At 39.8% G+C, this 20598-nt stretch overlaps 2 protein-coding genes across 2 annotated transcripts in view; both read left to right on the forward strand.

The window, feature by feature from the left end:
• The first annotated feature begins 2790 nt into the window (after positions 1-2790).
• Positions 2791-4325, forward strand: LOC146631408 (lipocalin-like). Its single transcript, XM_085353661.1, has 5 exons — positions 2791-3009; positions 3507-3636; positions 3728-3816; positions 3899-4012; positions 4273-4325. The coding sequence occupies exons 1-5, from the start codon at positions 2925-2927 to the stop codon at positions 4299-4301; spliced, it is 447 nt and encodes a 148-aa protein (XP_085209787.1). The 5' UTR covers positions 2791-2924; the 3' UTR covers positions 4302-4325.
• A 6147-nt stretch (positions 4326-10472) lies between these two features.
• The window catches only part of LOC146631409 (NACHT, LRR and PYD domains-containing protein 3-like), a 66390-nt gene continuing 56264 nt past the window's right edge, over positions 10473-20598 (forward strand). The window contains exons 1-2 of the mRNA XM_085352933.1: positions 10473-10561; positions 10646-10747. Of these exons, the coding sequence (XP_085209059.1) occupies positions 10473-10561; positions 10646-10747 (191 nt within the window). The remainder of the gene's footprint in view (positions 10562-10645; positions 10748-20598) is intronic.

The raw sequence follows: 20598 nt of genomic DNA on the forward strand, positions 1-20598 counted from the left end.
ATGTTTTACTATTGCTATGTTCACATCATCTGCTTGGCTTTATTACTGAGAGCCTGGAGATCCTCTGACGTGTGCATGGCTGATGTGAAGTATGATTAGTCCTACATGACATCAACAACAGAGGCAATGAAAGCTTTGTTGTTAACAGGTTGTAGGTAAAGTCAAATGTCTACTTCTACACTTGTGTTGGGTAAAGTTCTTCTCACTGCAGCAGATTTATATCTGTGCTTTCACAGGGCGTGATGTGGAGCTCAGCGCTGAGGTGCAGGTCTCCTTGGAGACGGCATCCTGGCTGAAATATTATCATGCTTCCAAAACATTTCAGCTTTTATTTTGAAAGAAACAAGACTTGAAAACGAGTCCCCTTCTTCCTCTTTGTCTTTGTTCTTCAGAGGAGTGTCACCTGGACAAACTCAGGGCTGTTCTAGAGCCTTTCTTATTATTTGACTCCATAGAAATAAAACTGAATGGAATCAAACAAAAACTCCCAAACAGCTAAAACACTTTGCTTTATTCTCTTTTTTAACAAATACGTTGAAGTCCATCCATAACAACACAGCTGAGATCTCCTTTGTAATCAAGTGTTTCCATCCTTTGTACAGATCTGCATACAAAACAATCATTTACGTCCCACAGAAGTCTAGTTACACGTAACTATACAAGAACTGGTGAATGACAGAAACATGAGACACATGATCACAGGTGATAACAAAAAGAGAAAGAATTCATGTGTTAGTGATGTTTTTCAGCCCTGATGGCTCATGTTGGAGAAACAAGCTGAGGTACGTGGAAAGTTCACACACACAAGTGGGCGTGAGCGCACACACACAGAGAAACACAACTGAAGCATCTGTTTGCTGTTTCTGCTTTCATCATCTCTGCTGCTGTGTCAGGCTGGGGTCTCTCAGTGACGTGGTTGAGGTGAAGTATGACGAGTATCCCTGATTCAGTCCATCGAGACAAAGGGCAAAGAAAGCTGTTGTTAACAAACTCTATGGTGATGTGGCATTTAGCTCTGACTCTACGCTCTGCTGAATCCTTTGAACCTGCTGATCAGTAAAGCTCTACGTGCTGCAGCAGATTGACCTCATCTGTGTTCACAGGTGTGGACCTCAGCGCTGAGGTGCAGGAGACTTTCATTCAGTTCTCCCTGCAAACAGCATCCAGCCTGGAAATACTGTCATCTTTCCCAGAAACGGTGCTCTTATCTCAGAGAAGAAGTCTGATGTAAATAACTGCAATCAACAGTGATGTTCTGCACAGATCACTTTTCCATTTTGCTCTCTAGATGAGTCCCAGCTGCCTGACCTTGTGTCCAGGTGATCGTCTCACTGAGGAGCTTTTGTTCTGAAAATCTCACGTCCATCACCTGTTTCCTTTTTACTATCTCTGCTCTTTCTTTATTCACAATGCTCATAATATCACACAATTATATTCATCACCTGCATGTTTTTATCCAGCTGCTGTTAGAACCAAACAAATAAAAAGGATGAAAAGCCTGAAATCCTTTGATTTATTACATTTGAAACAAATATGAGAGCATCCCTAACAGCACAGCTGAGACCTTTGTTTTAATCAAGCCTTTGTATCGACACACTTGTAAAGATTCATATACAAAACATAATAGAATAAATCAATATAAAATACACATAATCACAAAAATGCAGCCATGTTGTGAGTTTGCATCTAAAACATGCATGTTTCCCTTTGTACAGGCAGATTTACAGCAGACAAAGCAACACGCTGATCGACTTTGACCGCTGCAAAAACAAAATACCCACCAAGTCTGAAGTCGATCAGAGGAACTGTTGACAGACTGACAGACAAACAGATGCTTGATTCATTAGTGCGATTAAATGTTCTTCTTTAGCAGCATCACTTCATGTGTTTGTGTTCCAGGAATAAAGGTCTGTTTAAACTGGACGTCTCCTCAGCATCACTCGTGCTGTCATGGTTTCAAAGCTGTGCAGAAAGAATCTGAGGGATGATACAGAGGTGACCAAAGTTACAAACATCCAGCTGTGCTGCAAATGTTTGCAGAGCTCCAAACTCTTTGGCTTTCTGCAGAGCAAGTATGGAAGAAGCACCTGAGCTAACTTCAGTTTAGACGATATGAGGAAAAATGCTGCTTCCCAAAGTTTCCTACAAGTATCCAGTTTATATTTAGAGAAGCGAAGGCTCTTTATCCTGACAACTACTCCCTGGTGGATCCCTGTCCTGTGACAGCAGCAAAGACTGTGTATCAGTATCATCAAAGCCACTTCAATAACCAGTGTTTAAAGCTCTCTAGCAGATGGACTTCAGTGGCAGCAGCCTCTGTCTGCTGTGTACAGAAGGTTCTCTGATGAAGCACACAGCAGATGCTGCACTACAACAGCAGCAGCAGCTCAGCTTCAGTTTGCTTCGACGCCCTTTTTGACCTGTGAAACAGCAGAAAATGAAACATTTCAACACCCGTTTGTTAGCGTGAGCTATTCTGCTGTTTTTCATCATTTCACAGGTGAAATAAAATCACATTTACTTCCTGTAGGAGTGATCGTGTCCAGCCTGACTGAGACCATGTGCTCCATCCTGCACAGGTAATAAACCTCTGACATGAAGGGCTGTCAAGTAGTTTTAGACAAATGGGGGTAAAAGAGACGTTAAAAGCTTAAAGAGAAACTACATTTTCTAAGAACTGTCTGACGTTCACCTCTCACACAGTGGATACGATTCTGCCGCTGCAGGAATAATCTTTGTGCTTATGAAACTGTCCATGTGTTTGCAGAAAATGTCACATGTTCAAAGCCATCCCAGCACCTGGGGTTTGTATAAGTGCAGCTGCTGGTGGGGAGATAGTCTCACTCTTCTATATAAAGAGTCAGCAGGCAGCAGATCTTCATCTGTGATCTCCTCCATCATCACGTCTTCACTCTTCAGCAGCTATGGCTTCACTTCGTGCCCTTCTGGGAGTGGTGCTGTGCTCCTCATGGTTTCTGCTTCTGCCTCAGGCGGACTTTGATTTACAGAGTCATCCATAATATTTTTTATTTTTTATTTTACTGCCCATCTATTTTCATACAAATGTCTCCGTCTTATGGAAAAGGGGTGGAGCTTATCCAACGAGGACAGGCAGGGCCCCCCCAGACAGTTTAGCAGTCTATACAGGAGGCTGACCTTTGCAACATGTACTTCTATAATGACTTCACCATTTAGGTTATTTGGTTATGTTTCACCCTGGATTTTGTGTGATAATATTTATTTTGTCCACTGATTTAAAAACAACAAACTATATGAATATAAAACAGAGTGAACAACAAAACATCAGCTTTGGAAACTTTGATGTAAAATTCTGCAGTTGTTTTCTCAGATATAGCATAAATCAAACTAACATACATCAGTGTGTTATTAATGTGCACACACACACACACACACACACACACACACACACACACACACACGTGTTACAATAAACAGCTCTTATGCTTCTGTATGATTCTCAGTGCTTTCCATTTGCGTGTCCACAGGTTGCTGTAAGTGGTGCTTGACTGCAGTTTGCTCTCATTTCAAGTGGTTTGCTGTCACAAAGCCAACAGGAAGTCCGGCCATGGTTGAGCCAACTGAAGATGGGTTGAAGGTGGCGTCCTCGTTTCCTCTGTGAGTGCGAGAGGACAGACAAAGCAAACACCGTTTGGACAGCATTAAAATATTTACACTGATGATTAATGTTGTGTCTTTGCACCTGTAGCGATACATGTTGGAAAATGGAGACTTTAGCCACCAAGACTGACGTGCCTGGAAACTTCCCTGTGAGTACGCCCACAAAGACAGGAAACAGTTTAGCCACCGCGGTTAATCCTCCATCATCATCATCCAGTATTTTTCACATCTTTTCTTCTGCTGTTTCCCTTGTTGTCAGTCACGGGGTTTGTGACTGAAATGCGTGTGGTCGACGGGAAGCCTGACGAGTACGGCCTGAATCATTCCATCAACACCGGACGGAGTGAAACCTTTGTTGAAAACAGATTATATGGTAACGTTGCATTTAGCTTCAGTAAACTGTGAAGTTACAGCAGCAGATTTACATCACGTGGCTTCACAGGAAGTAGTCTGGACCTCAGCGCTGAGGTTCAAGCAGCTCTGCTTGCAGACGGCATCCTTCCTGAAAATGTTCTTCATCTTCCTAAAACCAGAACTTTTACATTGGTGCTGAAGTTCTATATAAAAACAGCCTGAAATACAAAGTGATGTTGTGCACTGATTACCTCACACTCTCCATGTTTCCTTCTACAGAGGAGTGTCCGCCTGAGTGTTTTGTCTGATCTGTTGTTGATCGTCTCATTGACACTGCATGCAGATCTGACACCAGGGCTGGACTGGGACAAAAAATGGTCCCGGGCATTTTGACTGGAGACCGGCCCCCCAGGTATTAAAGGAAAAACCATGAAGCCTTTGAATGAAAACAAACGCTGTTGTCACAGTGATGGACGCTGTCTTGTTGGTATACATGCATCAGTCTAATAAACTTAAACCTGCACCATCCTCCCTGTCCTGGTATTCTAAACAGGAAGTAGACTGTTGGTCGAGTTAACCTCCTGAACATCTACAACACACGGTGGAAACCTGACATTAAGACAGAGACTAGAGGTGAGACATGATCATTGCTGATTACTGATGACAGATTTAGATATGTTTTCATAAACCTTTCATTTGCCACATCAATAAACAGCACGGCAGGGCAAAATATGTTTTCTAACATGGCAACCTTTAAAAAGTGAAAGGAGACAGAAAGACAGCTGAGAAAGAATCAAACTGACTTTTTGATGCATTTTACACACAGTACTGGTGCAGAAAATGTGGGAAACACTGGCATCATATGCAGTACTTACTTCTGAAGAAATTATGATGGGACCCTAAAAAATGACTATGTACAATAATGGATTTCTATACATTTTACATCAGATGAAAACGTTTGTTGTAAGATTCAGATAATTATTTATTAAAAGTGAGACATTTAAATGAGAATAAGAAAGAAAAGTATTTCTTTGTGCCCCCCTCTCCCTGTTAATGCCCTACCTGCCCCCCTGGCAACACTTTGCTAGACCCGCCCCTGCACAGTTACCAGCTGTCAGCTACACAAAAAGGATCCTGGTGTTATTTGTCTCTCAGAAACAGTTCATAACTTCAACTCATTTTGGTTTTGTCATGTTTTGTTCTTTACATTGTCTTTCTTCTATATAATTGTTAAACATTTAATAAATATGTCTACAAAAAGATTTTAAAAATCAGACATTTCACACAGACACCCAAATGATTTCTGACTGATGAAGGGGGCTGAAGGTGCTCTTGCCCAGCTTCTGCTGCTCTCTCCCTGCTCACTGTCAGCAGCTGGCAGCCTCGGTCCTGCCTGAGACTCTTCATCTATCAGTGCCAAAGAATATGGGAAATAGCAACGCACAACATGCACATTACAAAACAAGCACATGAATCAGCATTACATTCATTAGTGAAGTGCTGACGTTCGTTCCTAAACTTTGGGCCTTAATTAACATCACTGTGAACTAATGTTTGCTTTGCTTCTTAACCAGTGAAGCAGCGAGGGGCTTTCTGAGGTTCCTGCTCGTAAATGCCCAAAATGAGTCGAGTATTTCTGCAACTACAAACTCTGCTTTCATCAGAGGTGTAAATATTACAGCACTGTGTCAGAGTCACTGAGGCTGGAACACAGAAAAAGGAAGTAGATGTATTTATTTTTAGACTTTATTGCCTGGAACCACTTTAAAAATACGCTTTGGGTCACAATTAACTGCAGAAAACCAGGAATCCACATATGAACATTATCTGTGCAGAGATTTATGCTTCTGAAGGTAAACAGTGAAAACTTGCAGCACTAAATGCACAGATAGCCAGGCGTTTCACATTTTGGGACCATCTGCCAGTTTTCATTTCTTAGGTATTGAAGAGCAGAAATGATTGAATTTTATTTACATGCTTAAAAATGTTTGCTTTTGAATATTATTTGAAGAATTACCCACACACTCAGGCACTGTGGGCCTGTTTCCCTTTGCACAACCGAGTGTTGGAAACGGGCCTTTTCTCTTTAAACTCTGAGGGGCTGTAACTTTGGCTTCTATTGGCAGATTTGCATGATTGACCCTCTTTTTAAAATAGTTTTAGCCAAGAGAATCAAGCTAACATCACTGTTTTTACGTCAGCTCACGTCACACGAGCTGTTTCAAGAAAAGTCCTCCTGTCACACAGCAATGCCTACATGAATCACACCACTCTGCTTAAATAATAACAATAATGTTTAGTGAAGCAGGTGAAGCAAAGGGCTGCTTTTAATAGGCTGGGAGACCCAGGTGTGCTGCTTTAGCTGCTGAGCCTCTCATGCTAGCCTCCATCTATAAGCTGGGATCACAGGAGCACTGCAGTCCTGACTAGATCAAGGATTGTTATTCATGCAGGTGACAAAAGTTTACATTCACAGAGTCATAGGATTGAGCCTGGTTTGAAAAGCAGCTGTTTAATGCAGCTGCTTAGAGTTCACACACAGTAGAAGAATCAGACTTGAGTCACATTTCAAACACTGGAAAAATACTCAGCAAGTAACAATGAAAACAGCACAGACTCAGTATATCCTGTTCAGTCCTGTGTTTGATATGAATGTGCTGTTCAGAGAGGATCTCATGTCCTCTTTTACAAAGCCTTTGTTTCATGATGTTTGTGTATAAATGAATGTAGGTGTGTTTCTAAGTGTGAAGGAGCCCTGGGAGAAAAGATTGAAGCTTGTGCCAAAGAACAAACAGGAAAGAAAGATCAGCATTAATGAAGACGAGCACAGAAGGAGCCCAAGCACGTGTTGCTTTTTCAGATTTCTCTAAAAGTGTGTGTTCATTTGTTCCATCCTTCACAACAAACAACAGCTGACAGACACACATGCACTCTGTGTCACTTCACAGGGGCTGATGAAAGTGGACACAGTAAAGGGAGAGCTGGACCTGCTCTACACATCCTGCACTCTGTTAACAGACTTTATTCTGCAGCATCAACAGATAAAAATATATGAAGATATAGAAACGTTTAACATTGTGACTGTTCACATTAGTGAAGCTGTTACTTTGCTGCCAGGTGGGAAAAGAAGCCTAAAGCTGAGTCTGATTAAACATCTGCTGCACCAGAGAGTTTCATGGCCCTGCTTTATCCTGTGCTTGCTGACCACCTCGTCCTGAAACCTCTTCATCATCCTCACAGTTGTGTGAAGAAAGAGGGAAGCAGGTGGAAACCATCTGTGCTGCTGTGTTCACTTGTGTGTGTGCGTCTATGGTCATATCTAATGTGTACCTACAGACAAACACAAACACCTGGCATTGCACAAGAGTCTCTATGGAGCAACCTGCAGATGTCAGAGATGTGATTAGAGGGTAAAGTGGACTAGTGAGAGCATCTATGTTGTTGTTGTCTGCTGGGGGACAGCATCAGCTCCAGAGATGCATCAGGATCAGCAAACTAATCTGCAAGGCTGCAAGTGTCACTGAAGGAGTTTGAGTCAGTGAGGGACTGGTCAAGAAGGCTCAGCAGCTGCTGTATTTCCTGAGGAGGCTGAGGAAATTTGGTATGTTGGCCAAGATCCTCAGCAGGTTCTACAGCTGCACTGTGGAGAGCAGCCTGACAGCTGCATCACTGCATGGTACGGCAGCACTACTGCAAACCGCAAACGCCTGCAGAGAGTGATAACAACTGTGGAGAAGATCATCAGGACCCCGCTGCCCTCTCTGCAGAGCAGCTACCATCACAGAGTCCAGAGGAGAGACACACCTCTGCCCTCGAGACGAAGGTTCAGAAGTGTGAAATGTAGAACATCCAGACTCAACAACTCCATCTTCCCCACTGCTATCAGACTCCTGAACAGCTGACCGACCTCAAACTGCAGTTTGCACATCAGGTCACTTTGCACACTAAGTTCATTTTGCACATTAAACTCCATGTACATCCATGTACATCGACATCTGCAGACCACACGTGTCTTCAGTTACTTATTTGTACTTATTTGCAGTTATTTATCTTTTTATTTTATTTTTTTAAGTTATTTCTTATCCTTATTTTATCTTTTTATTTATTCTTATCTTGTTCTTTTAACCATTATCTAACTTGGCATTGTGCACGGTGTGTTTAGATTCAGTTTAAATTCAGGGACACGGAGCCCCTGTTGATCCTCTACCTAATCACACGAGCCACGGTGTGAGAACGGGTGTGGGTCTCAATCAGCCAAGGTTTTGGGTGAACCCATTGTGAGATCTAGCCCCACCCTATCATGTGATTTCCTGTGATCAAATGTCCCAGAATGTGAGTGGGCGTTAAGACGTCCATGTCCCTCTTCAAGCAACTTAAAGAAGTCCAGACGCTTTTCTTTCCAAGCTCCTTCAACAACATCATTCATAGAACAACTTCCAGCTTCTTTTGCTCGGCTACAGTTTGGATGGATTTGCAGATGCAACAAGACTAAAATGGTTAGGGTCAGGAGGTCAAAGGTCAGAGCTCCTGTGGGTCTGAGGGCGGCCTCACGCTGGAGAAGGATGAAGGAGTCTGACCTGAGCCAGTGTTTGACATGAACACATCAGCACTGCTGTCAGTGAGCCTAACGACAGCCGTTAGCATCATTTCAGTGTTTCAGTCATAAAAACACTTCCTGTCACTGTGGTGGTTACAGTGACATCATGCAGTTTGTGCTTTGACCTCCAGAGGGCGACAAATCAGCACAGACAGAGAGCTCCATTCAAACTTTGCTGCCATCAGTAATAATTCTTCAAATATAATCATCAGTGTTTGAGCAGTTATGATATCAGGGACAATCTAGACATGTGTGACAATACTGAACATGTCACATGACACACCTCAAACATCATGTGATCCACTCTCAGTCTGCGCTTTCATTCATGACTTCAACAGGTTGAAATGAGCTTTGAAGAAACATTCAGTGAAATAAATCTTTCATGGATTCATGTGAGCAGCAGATGAACTTTGTACCAACAACATCTTCAATAACAGAGTCTGAATGAAGCTCAGGTGTTGATGCTGCTCACTGATTGGACGCTTGGTTTCAGCTCTGCTCTCAGTCTTTACTGCACAGGTGAAGGTAGAAAGTGTGACTGGATCTATAGACTGGAAACAGAGAAACATGCTGAACATTTGAAGCTTTGCAGCAGAAATGTTCATGTTACAAATACAGCAGAGCTGATCTGGGATCAGTGTGTTCACACCTGCAGCTACAACAAGGTTTCATGTCTCCACACGTCAGCATGTGAACTTTACTCTGACTCAGTCTGAGCAGTCAGACGGCATATTTTTAAAGTTAACACATCAGCACACACAGAGCTGAGCCCCTCCCACCTGTGCTGAGTTTCAGGTGGAGCCCCGCCTCCTTCCAGGAAGCAGCTCACCTGTGTGTCCGTGTTTAGTGTCCAGGTGTGGAGTGGAGCTTGTTGTTGGTGTGTGAAGAAACTGTAAGTTTGCTTTGTTTCCTTCTTTAACAGTTTGTCTTTAGGAACTTTACTGTTTGTTCAGCTCGTGTTTGATTTCTTCACACAACAAACTGTGTGTGTTTGTATTTCCGGTCTCTCCATTAAAGTCAGTGTGTAATGTTTCCTGGCTAACATCAGCTGTGTGCAGCTTAGTTCAGCACAAATCTGCCGCTCCATAGTTCACGGTAACGGACTCACAGCTGGACCAACGAGGCCGAGTGTGTCCGCCACTCTGAGCTACGTTCGTGTTTGTGTACTTGTAGTTTGTACTTTGAGTTCACTCAGAGCCCACAGAGGACGCAGCGTACGTGATGACGTCACAGCCCTTTACCTCCTTTACTGTCACTGCGATTAATATTTACACACGAGACACCTGCAGAGCTCTGACGCTAAGCTAGCCACACAGCATGCTAACGCTAAGCTAACGCTAAGCTAACGCTAAGAGTTCTTACAGACACGAGTTAAAAAGCTGCTTTTAGTTTGTGATCAGAGTCCAGGACTGAGAGCAGCAGCAGAGCTGATGGATGATGAATTACTGGATGGAAGAAGCTTCTCATTAGCAGTGAATCAGTGTGTGTGCAGTTCTCTGCAAACTCAGCAGCAAGAATTAGTGTGAAGCTTTAACTCTGCTGATCCTCTTTGAATCCTGGATCAGCTGAAATGTTTAAAATGTTGTTCACACGTGTTGGACTGACTGAAGCTTCCAGTCACAGTGAAGCAGTGTGTGTCAGTGAATGCATCGTGTGTGCTTCAGGCTCCATCTAGTGGACTGATAGCAGAGCAGCTGATGGCAGCTTCCTCTGCCTCACACTGCTGTCTGACTGCATCCAGCTGACACTGAGATGAAGCAGGAAAGAAGCAGCTGATATTTGGACAGCACACATGATGAAAGGAGGATTTCAGCTGATGTGCACATGAATGATTTGTGTTTCCTCTGCAGGTAGAAAGTGTGTGTGAGCTGAATTGAGCAGCATGGATCAGTGTGAGGACAGAGAGGAGGGAGCCCCTCCCTCTAAAAGCACTCTGTGTGGGGAACATGAGAGCCAGACCAAAGCTCAGAGGTGAGATGACCATCTCTAACTGTCCATGACTCTTCTCCATGTCACAGCTCAGCACTCACATCACTGCTGCATCATTATTCACAGGAACCTGCCTGGACCTCCACCCAGCTGTGTGTCCTTACAGAGTGACGGGTCTAAAGTTCTTCCCATTTATTTTAAAGTCCAGCCTGTGTCTGCTGCAGAGAGGTGAGCTGTTAGTAACAGGAACTCTTTGATTAAACTGCTTGATGTTGTTGGATATAAACTACAAACACGTCATTCCCTCAGTCCCATTTAAACTGTCTTTTAAAACAAGCCTTTGGTTTCTAAACAACTGAAAACCCACTTCAGCAAACAGGAAGTGATCAGAGCGTCCGTCCACTTCCTGTCAGGCCCTGCAAACATTTCATATTGAAGAAAAGTAGTTGATATCTCACATTTTTACTCCACCACATTCAACCATTTTGACATTTTACAGCATGAAACTCTTGTCACATGACTCCTGTTATGTTATAGAGTCATGTGACCACCAGGGAGGGATTTGTATGGATGAAACACATTCAAATCAATCTGATTCATCAATGGAAACATTTTTGGTGTAAATGCAGCAACACTGAAAACGCTGAAGATAAAAACACAACAGATGAAATATGAACAAATCGAGGCTTTGAGTACACGTGTGTGTGTTTGAGACAGAGATAAATGGATTGTGTGTCTGTCCTATTGCTGCGTGAGGGTTTTATTGTAGATTTTGTGCGTGTACACTTTTGACCACGAAGGTGTTGAAAGGGCGTAAAACAGTTGGAGGCACCAGAGTGAACACTAGTGCTGTCAGTAGATTAAAACATGACTAATTAATGACACAATCTTCTGTCATTAATCCTGATTAATCACAATTACTTGATCAATAGCTGCAGTTACATTTTTCCAACTTTATATTTAAGCCTGTAACAGACGTTTACACCATATAATGAAGTCAATGCAGAATAAACACAAAGAATGTTAAACGCTTCAATTCAAAGAGACTTTGAATAGTTTTCAGTCTTTAACTCAGCTTCTCTGCTGTAAATACAACTTTGTAACAAACATATATACTAAAAGCTAAGTGTGCACTAATATATAACTAGAAAGTGCATTTTCTGAAGAAACTGCAGTGTGAATGCTTGAATCTGAATGTATGCACTGAAATGAATTAATTGCTGAATTTAAGTTAAAAATTTTGAATTAGATGAAAAATACAGAATGTAACCTGAAAACAAAGGTGCTGAACTGCTAAAAGCTGACATTTACACAGAAGAAGAAGTTGGAAAAAAGCTGAAAATGTTTTAATTGTAAATTAGAAAAACCTAAGAACTGAAAAAAGAAAATTCAGAGTCAGAAAACATCTGAAAGAATATTAAAAGGTCATATTCTTTGAATCACTGAATGACTAAAATGTGATCCCTCCACTTGGATCCACACAGTTTAAAAATTTTAAATGCCTGAGCTTTGAAAGACAAGATGTTGGAAAAAGAACAACGATGGCGACGTTTTGAGGGTAAAATGATGGCTTTAACACTGTGGACACAGCAGCAGTTGAAAGAGAAGTGTTTAAGATGAATTTTGGCAGAGTGGCAGAGAGAGCTCGTTAAGCAGGCAGGTGTGAGCCTGGTTGCTATAGTGACCGCACCCAATGGCTCCATACACACGGACACAGACATGCACCTCACTTTTGCTGCTTAAAATGAACAGAAAAGTCAGGCCGAAACAAATCGTTCCCAAATGAAAAGTAAAAGTCGTATTGACAAAATTCTTTCACCGTGAGCGACAGCAGCTTCTAGTCTACCAAATTCTCAGTTTTCATGTCTGTGGAGTTTATTATATGGACGTGGTGACAGTGGAAAGACACCATGCTCTTCTGATTTTCAAACGAACCTTCTGAGCCATTTTAACATTAGAGTCTATGGAAGAGTTGGAGGGAGGAGGCTGTGCATTGGTGACATTTATGAAAGAACCATAACACCTAGTACAATAGTAAACACATTGGATGAAAGAGGACAGCCATGGCTATGTTTTGAGGGTAAAATCATACCTGTAGAGCAAACGCTGCGGACACAGCAGCAGTTTTAAAAAAGATTTTAAGATTATTTTTTTTGCTCCTCTCACTCTAGCAGTTGAGCTGCCTCACTCTAGCCCCAACATTCCGTCCCATACACACCCATTATAAACTCTGAAACGGGTGAAAAAACATCATGAAACTTAAACTGGAACTGAAGAAAAAGTATAATAGATATTGAAAAGATAAATACAAGTTGAATAGTTGAATGTCTTGTCTTCGTTTTAAAGTTTGAATGGTGGCTCTATGTGAACGTATGTTGAAGTAGTAAGAGTTTAAAAATGAGTAAGTTGAATGAGAATTTGAAGGGTCTCCCCATTGAAATACATGGGAAATTTTTGTTGAATAAAGTTGAATAAAATTAAAAATATAAATGTTAAAAATGAGAAAAATACAAGCAATCATGTCCAAAAGAATAGGAATCTAACGGTGTTTGAATGGTTTTTCTAAGTTGAATGGTTTTGAAGGAGTAGGCTTTCAAAAAACGTACGGAATAGATAATAATAACTAGAAAGTGCATTTTCTGAAGAAACTGCAGTGTGAATGCTTGAATCTGAATGTATGCACTGAAATGAATTAATTGCTGAATTTTGAGTTAAAAATATTGAATGAAATAAAAACAAAACAAAAAAAACAACCAAATTTAACCTGAAAACAAAGGTGCTGAACTGCTAAAAGCTGAAGGTTACACAGAAGCAGAAGTTGGAAAAAAGCTGAAAATGTTTTAAATGTAAATTAGAAAACCCTAAGAAATGAGAAAAGAACATTTAGAGTCAGAAAACATCTGAATGAATATTAAAAGGTCATATTCTTTGAATCACTGAATGAAGAAAATGTGATCCCTCCACTTGGACCCACACAGTTTAAAAAGTTTACATCTCTGAGCTTTGAAAGACAAGATGTTGGAAAAAGAACAACGATGGCGACGTTTTGAGGGTAAAATGATGGCTTTAACACTGTGGACACAGCAGCAGTTGAAAGAGAAGTGTTTAAGATGAATTTTGGCAGAGTGGCAGAGAGCTCGTTAAGCAGGCAGGTGTGAGCCTGGTTGCTATAGTGACCGCACCCAATGGGTCCATACACACGGACACAGACATGCGCCTCACTTTTGCTGCTTAAAATGAACAGAAAAGTCAGGCCGAAACAAATCGTTCCCAAATGAAAAGTAAAAGTCGTATTGACAAAATTCTTTCACTGTGAGCGACAGCAATGTCTAGTCTACCAAATTCTCAGTTTTCATGTCTGTGGAGTTTATTATATGGACGTGGTGACAGTGGAAAGACACCATGCTCTTCTGATTTTCAAACGAACCTTCTGAGCCATTTTAACATTAGAGTCTATGGAAGAGTTGGAGGGAGGAGGCTGTGCATTGGTGACATTTATGAAAGAACCATAACACCTAGTACAATAGTAAACACATTGGATGAAAGAGGACAGCCATGGCTACGTTTTGAGGGTAAAATCATACCTGTAGAGCAAACGCTGCGGACACAGCAGCAGTTTTAAAAAAGATTTTAAGATAAATTTTTTTGCTCCTCTCACTCTAGCAGTTGAGCTGCCTCACTCTAGCCCCAACATTCCGTCCCATACACACCCATTATAAACTCTGAAACGGGTGAAAAAACATCATGAAACTTAAACTGGAACTGAAGAAAAAGTATAATAGATATTGAAAAGATAAATACAAGTTGAATAGTTGAATGTCTTGTCTTCGTTTTAAAGTTTGAATGGTGGCTCTATGTGAACGTATGTTGAAGTAGTAAGAGTTTAAAAATTAGTAAGTTGAATGAGAATTTGAAGGGTCTCCCCATTGAAATACATGGGAAATTTTTGTTGAATAAAGTTGAATAAAATTAAAAATATAAATGTTAAAAATGAGAAAAATACAAGCAATCATGTCCAAAATAATAGGAATCTAACGATGTTTGAATGGTTTTTCTAAGTTGAACGGTTTTGAAGGAGTAGGCTTTCAAAAAACGTACGGAATAGATAAAATATAACTAGAAAGTGCATTTTCTGAAGAAACTGCAGTGTGAATGCTTGAATCTGAATGTATGCACTGAAATGAATTAATTGCTGAATTTTGAGTTAAAAATTTTGAATGAGATAAAAAAAAACAACCTGAATTTAACCTGAAAACAAAAGTGCTGAACTGCTAAAAGCTGAAGGTTACACAGAAGAAGAAGTTGGAAAAAAGCTGAAAATGTTTTAATTGTAAATTAGAAAAACCTAAGAAATGAGAAAAGAACATTTAGAGTCAGAAAACATCTGAAAGAATATTAAAAGGTCATATTCTTTGAATCACTGAATGACTCAAATGTGATCCCTCCACTTGGACCCACACAGTTTAAAAAGTTTACATCTCTGAGCTTTGAAAGACAAGATGTTGGAAAAAGAACAACGATGGCGACGTTTTGAGGGTAAAATGATGGCTTTAACACTGTGGACACAGCAGCAGTTGAAAGAGAAGTGTTTAAGATTAATTTTGGCAGAGTGGCAGAGAGAGCTCGTTAAGCAGGCAGGTGTGAGCCTGGTTGCTATAGTGACCGCACCCAATGGCTCCATACACACGTACACAGACATGCGCCTCACTTTTGCTGCTTAAAATGAACAGAAAAGTCAGGCCGAAACAAATCGTTCCCAAATGAAAAGTATAGGTCGTATTGACGAAATTCTTTCACCGTGAGCGGCAGCAATGTCTAGTCTACCTAATTCTCAGTTTTCATGCCTGTGGAGTTTATTATATGGACGTGGTGACAGTGTAAAAACACCATGCTCTTCTGATTTTCAAACCAACCTTCTGAGCCGTTTTAACATTAGAGTCTATGGAAGAGTTGGAGGGAGGAGGCTGTGCATTGGTGACATTTATGAAAGAACCATAACACCTAGTACAATAGTAAACACATTGGATGAAAGAGGACAGCCATGGCTACGTTTTGAGGGTAAAATCATACCTGTAGAGCAAACGCTGCGGACACAGCAGCAGTTTTAAAAAAGATTTTAAGATAAATTTTTTTGCTCCTCTCACTCTAGCAGTTGAGCTGCCTCACTCTAGCCCCAACATTCCGTCCCATACACACCCATTATAAATTTTGAAACGGGTGAAAAAACATCATGAAACTTAAACTGGAACTGAAGAAAAAGTATAATAGATATTGAAAAGATAAATACAAGTTGAATAGTTGAATGTCTTGTCTTCGTTTTAAAGTTTGAATGGTGGCTCTATGTCAATGTATGTGGAAGTAGTAAGAGTTTAAAAATGAGTAAATTGAATGAGAATTTGAAGGGTCTCCCCATTGAAATACATGGGAAATTTTTGTTGAATAAAGTTGAATAAAATTAAAAATATAAATGTTAAAAATGAGAAAAATAGAAGCAGTCATGTCCAAAAGAATAGGAATCTAACGATGTTTGAATGGTTTTTCTAAGTTGAACGGTTTTGAAGGAGTAGGCTTTCAAAAAACGTACGGAAGAATAAAATAGAATAAAGATTAGAAGAACAATACTGTGAATGCTTTTCAAGCATTCACACTAATAATAAAGATTAGAAGAACAATACTGTGAATGCTTTTCAAGCATTCACACTAACTAGAAAGTGCATTTTCTGAAGAAACTGCAGTGTGAATGCTTGAATCTGAATGTATGCACTGAAATGAATTAATTACTGAATTTAAGTTAAAAATCTTGAATGAGATAAAAAAAAAAAACAACCCGAATTTAACCTGAAAACAAAAGTGCTGAACTGCTAAAAGCTGAAGGTTACACAGAAGAAGAAGTTGGAAAAAAGCTGAAAATGTTTTAATTGTAAATTAGAAAAACCTAAGAAATGAGAAAAGAACATTTAGAGTCAGAAAACATCTGAAAGAATATTAAAAGGTCATATTCTTTGAATCACTGAATGACTAAAATGTGATCCCTCCACTTGGATCCACACAGTTTAAAAAGTTTACATCTCTGAGCTTTGAAAGACAAGATGTTGGAAAGAGAACAACGATGGCGACGTTTTGAGGGTAAAATGATGGCTGTAACACTGTGGAGACAGCAGCAGTTGAAAGAGAAGTGTTTAAGATGAATCTTGGCAGAGTGGCAGGCAGAGCTCGTTAAGCAGGCAGGTGTGAGCCTGGTTGCTATAGTGACTGCACCCAAGGGCTCCATACACACGTACACAGACATGCACCTCACTTTTGCTGCTTAAAATGAACAGAAAAGTCAGGCCCAAACAAATCGCTCCCAAATGAAAAGTAAAAGTTGTATTGACGAAATTCTTTCACCGTGAGCGACAGCAATGTCTAGTCTACCTAATTCTCAGTTTTCATGCCTGTGGAGCTTATTATATGGACGTGGTGACAGTGGAAAGACACCATGCTCTTCTGATTTTCAAACGAACCTTCTGAGCCATTTTAACATTAGAGTCTATGGAAGAGTTGGAGGGAGGAGGCTGTGCATTGGTGACATTTATGAAAGAACCATAACACCTAGGACAATAGTAAACACATTGGATGAAAGAGGACAGCGATGGCTACGTTTTGAGGGTAAAATCATACCTGTAGAGCAAACGCTGCGGACACAGCAGCAGTTTTAAAAAATATTTTAAGATTAATTTTTTCGCTCCTCTCACTCTAGCAGTTGAGCTGTCTCACTCTAGCCCCAACATTCCGTCCCATACACACCCATTATAAACTCTGAAACGGGTGAAAAAACATCATGAAACTTAAACTGGAACTGAAGAAAAAGTATAATAGATATTGAAAAGATAAATACAAGTTGAATAGTTGAATGTCTTGTCTTCGTTTTAAAGTTTGAATGGTGGCTCTATGTCAATGTATGTGGAAGTAGTAAGAGTTTAAAAATGAGTAAGTTGAATGAGAATTTGAAGGGTCTCCCCATTGAAATACATGGGAAATTTTTGTTGAATAAAGTTGAATAAAATTAAAAATATAAATGTTAAAAATGAGAAAAATAGAAGCAGTCATGTCCAAAATAATAGGAATCTAACGATGTTTGAATGGTTTTTCTAAGTTGAACGGTTTTCAAGGAGTAGGCTTTCAAAAAACGTACGGAAAAATAATAAAATATAACTAGAAAAATTTGCATTTCCTGCGAAAATGCAGTGTGGATGCTTAAAGCTGAAGCTGTATGCAAAAAGTAGCTGAAAAAGCTGAAAAGTTGCAGAAATTGTAAAAACTTTGCAGAAGCAAAAGAAGTTTGCTAAAATGGAATAACTTAGCAGAACTGCAATATCTTAGAGGAAACATAATACTTGGCAGAAATACAATAGCATAGCAGAATTTAGCAGAAATATTGTAACTTACCAGAAACATGATAACTTCTCAAAAATACAAGAATTTAGGAGAAATAGTATAAGATAACAGAAAGAATATATTTAGCCAAAAATACTTAAACATTACAGAAACACTATGATTTAGAAAAATAGTACAACAGAGCAGAAATATTGTGATTTACCAGAGACACTGTGATGAACTATGAATATTGTAATTTTAAATTGAGACTATGTTTTAGCACAAATATTATAATTTGGCAGAAATACTATAATTTAGCAGAAATACTATATTAAGCACAAATCCTATAAAAGCAGAAATAGTATATTAAGCACAAATCTTATAAAATAGCAGAAATAGTATGATTTAGCACAATAGTAATAAGTTAAACAGAAAAATTGGAAAAGCAAAATGGACAGCTGAAAAAATGCTGAACATGCTGAGGGTCCCTCAAATATACTTGTTAAATGACAAAAATCTGCAAAAAAATTTATTACAGCCACACAATCACAAATATGTACACATGAGGAAACACACATGCACAGAGAGACCCACACACAAGATCCAATTCAGTCAACCAGTCTAAATATATTGAATTTAAATCTTAGAATGAGATCATCCCATTAAAAGCCTTTCTCTCTCTCTCTCTCTCTCTCTCTGTCACACACACACACACACACACACACACACACACACACACACACACACACACACACAGGGAGAGAGAAGTAAGTTTCTAGGTCAGCCTGGGAGCTGGTGAATTTGAATCCACCAATCAGAGAGGCTGTGTACTTTTCCCCACCAAAACAGGTGCATCTGTTTACACACGCAGCAGCACAGAGAGACACAGGATTTTTGCAGTCTATTTCTCATAGTGACGACTCCCCTCAAACAAATGACCGTAATTTCCTAACCGTAGGGGCTAGAACGGTCATTCTTACACCGTTTTGTTCAGAAGAGATGGGGGAATCTTCAAGTGTTGACAATTTAATATTAAAATATGAATTTTTAGAGATATATGACATGGATGACTTATTGACTTAGAAGCCACGAATTCCCCAATATGCAAATTTGAATGCCTGAGACCACATATGTGATTGGCTGGCTGGGAAGCCGTGCAGGCCCTGATTTGTGGATTTGAATTCCTCAGCCCTCAGATATGATTGGCTGGCTTAGAAGCCATGAAGGCCCCAATATGCAAATTTGAATGCCTCAGGACACTTATTTGATTGGCTGGGAAACTGTGCAGGCCCTGATTTGAAAATTTGAATGTCTCAGTCCTCACAGAGGATTGGCTGCCTGGGGACCTGGCAGAAATATATAGAAATACTATTATTAAGCATAAATACTACATTTAGTAGAAATACTATGTTTTAGCACAAATATTATAAAAAGAAGAAAAACTATAATTTAGCAGAAATACTATATTAAGCACAAATCCTATAAAAAGCAGAAATACTATAATTTAGAACAAATAGTATAAAAAGCAGAAATACTATAATTTAGCAGAAATACTATATTAGGCATAAATCCTATGAAAAGCAGAAATAGTATGATTTAGCAGAAATACTGTATTTAGCACAAGTACCGAAAAGTACCAGAAATACTATGATTTAGCAGAATAGTAATAACTTATTGAAACACAAATGCACAGAGGGACACACAAACACAGGCTCTAATCCAGTCAACCAGTCTAACTATATTCAATTTAAATCCTACAATGACATGCTGCCAAATAAGGGCAGGGTCCTCTCTCTCCCACTAAACACACACACACACACACACACACACACACACACAGAGGGAGAGAGCTGCCGAATTTAAATCCACCAATCAGAGTGGCTGTTTACGTTTTCCCGCCAAAACAGGTGCATCTTTTTACACACGCAGCAGCACAGAGAGGCACAGGATTATTGCAGCCTATTTCTCATAGTGAGGACTCCCCTCAAACAAATGACCATAATTTCCTAACCGTAGGGGCTAGAGCGGTCATTCTTACACTGTTTTGTTCAGAAGAGATGGGGGAATCTTCCAGTGTTAACAATTTATCATTAAAATGTGAATTTTTAGAGATATATGACATGGATGACTTGTTGACTTAGAAGCCACGAATTCCCCAATATGCAAATATGAATGCCTGAGACCACATATATGATTGGCTGGCTGGGAAGCCGTGCAGGCCCTGATTTGTGGATTTGAATTCCTCAGCCCTCAGATATGATTGGCTGGCTTAGAAGCCATGAAGGCCCCAATATGCAAATTTGAATGCCTCAGGACACATATATGATTGGCTGGGAAGCCGTGCAGGCCCTGATTTGAAAATTTGAATTTCTCAGTCCTCACAGAGGATTGGCTGCCTGGGGACCTGGCAGAAATATATAGAAATACTATGATTAAGCATAAATACTACATTTAGTAGAAATACTATGTTTTAGCACAAATACTATAAAAAGCAGAAATACTATAATTTAGCAGAAATACTATATTAAGCACAAATCCTATAAAAAGCAGAAATAGGATGATTAAGCATAAACACTACATTTAGTAGAAATACTATGTTTGAGCAAAAATCCTATAAAAAGCAGAAATACTATATTAGGCACAAATCCCATAAAAAGCAGAAATAGTATGATTAAGCATAAATACTACATTTAGTAGAAATACTATGTTTTAGCACAAATAGT

The sequence above is a fragment of the Diplotaxodon limnothrissa genome, linkage group LG5 (genome assembly GCF_057381915.1).
Source record: "Diplotaxodon limnothrissa isolate DT_005_m linkage group LG5, D_limnothrissa_male_GT1.1, whole genome shotgun sequence".
NCBI classification, from domain to species: domain Eukaryota; kingdom Metazoa; phylum Chordata; class Actinopteri; order Cichliformes; family Cichlidae; genus Diplotaxodon; species Diplotaxodon limnothrissa.

Coding starts and splice junctions, on each gene's coding strand:
- LOC146631408 (XM_085353661.1), top strand. CDS start 2,925: ATGGCTTCACTTCGTGCCCTTCTGGGAGTGGTGCTGTGCTCCTCATGG. Junction 3,010..3,506: donor GGCGGACTTTGATTTACAGA/GTCATCCATAAT, acceptor GCGTGTCCACAG/GTTGCTGTAAGTGGTGCTTG. Junction 3,637..3,727: donor GTGGCGTCCTCGTTTCCTCT/GTGAGTGCGAGA, acceptor TTGCACCTGTAG/CGATACATGTTGGAAAATGG.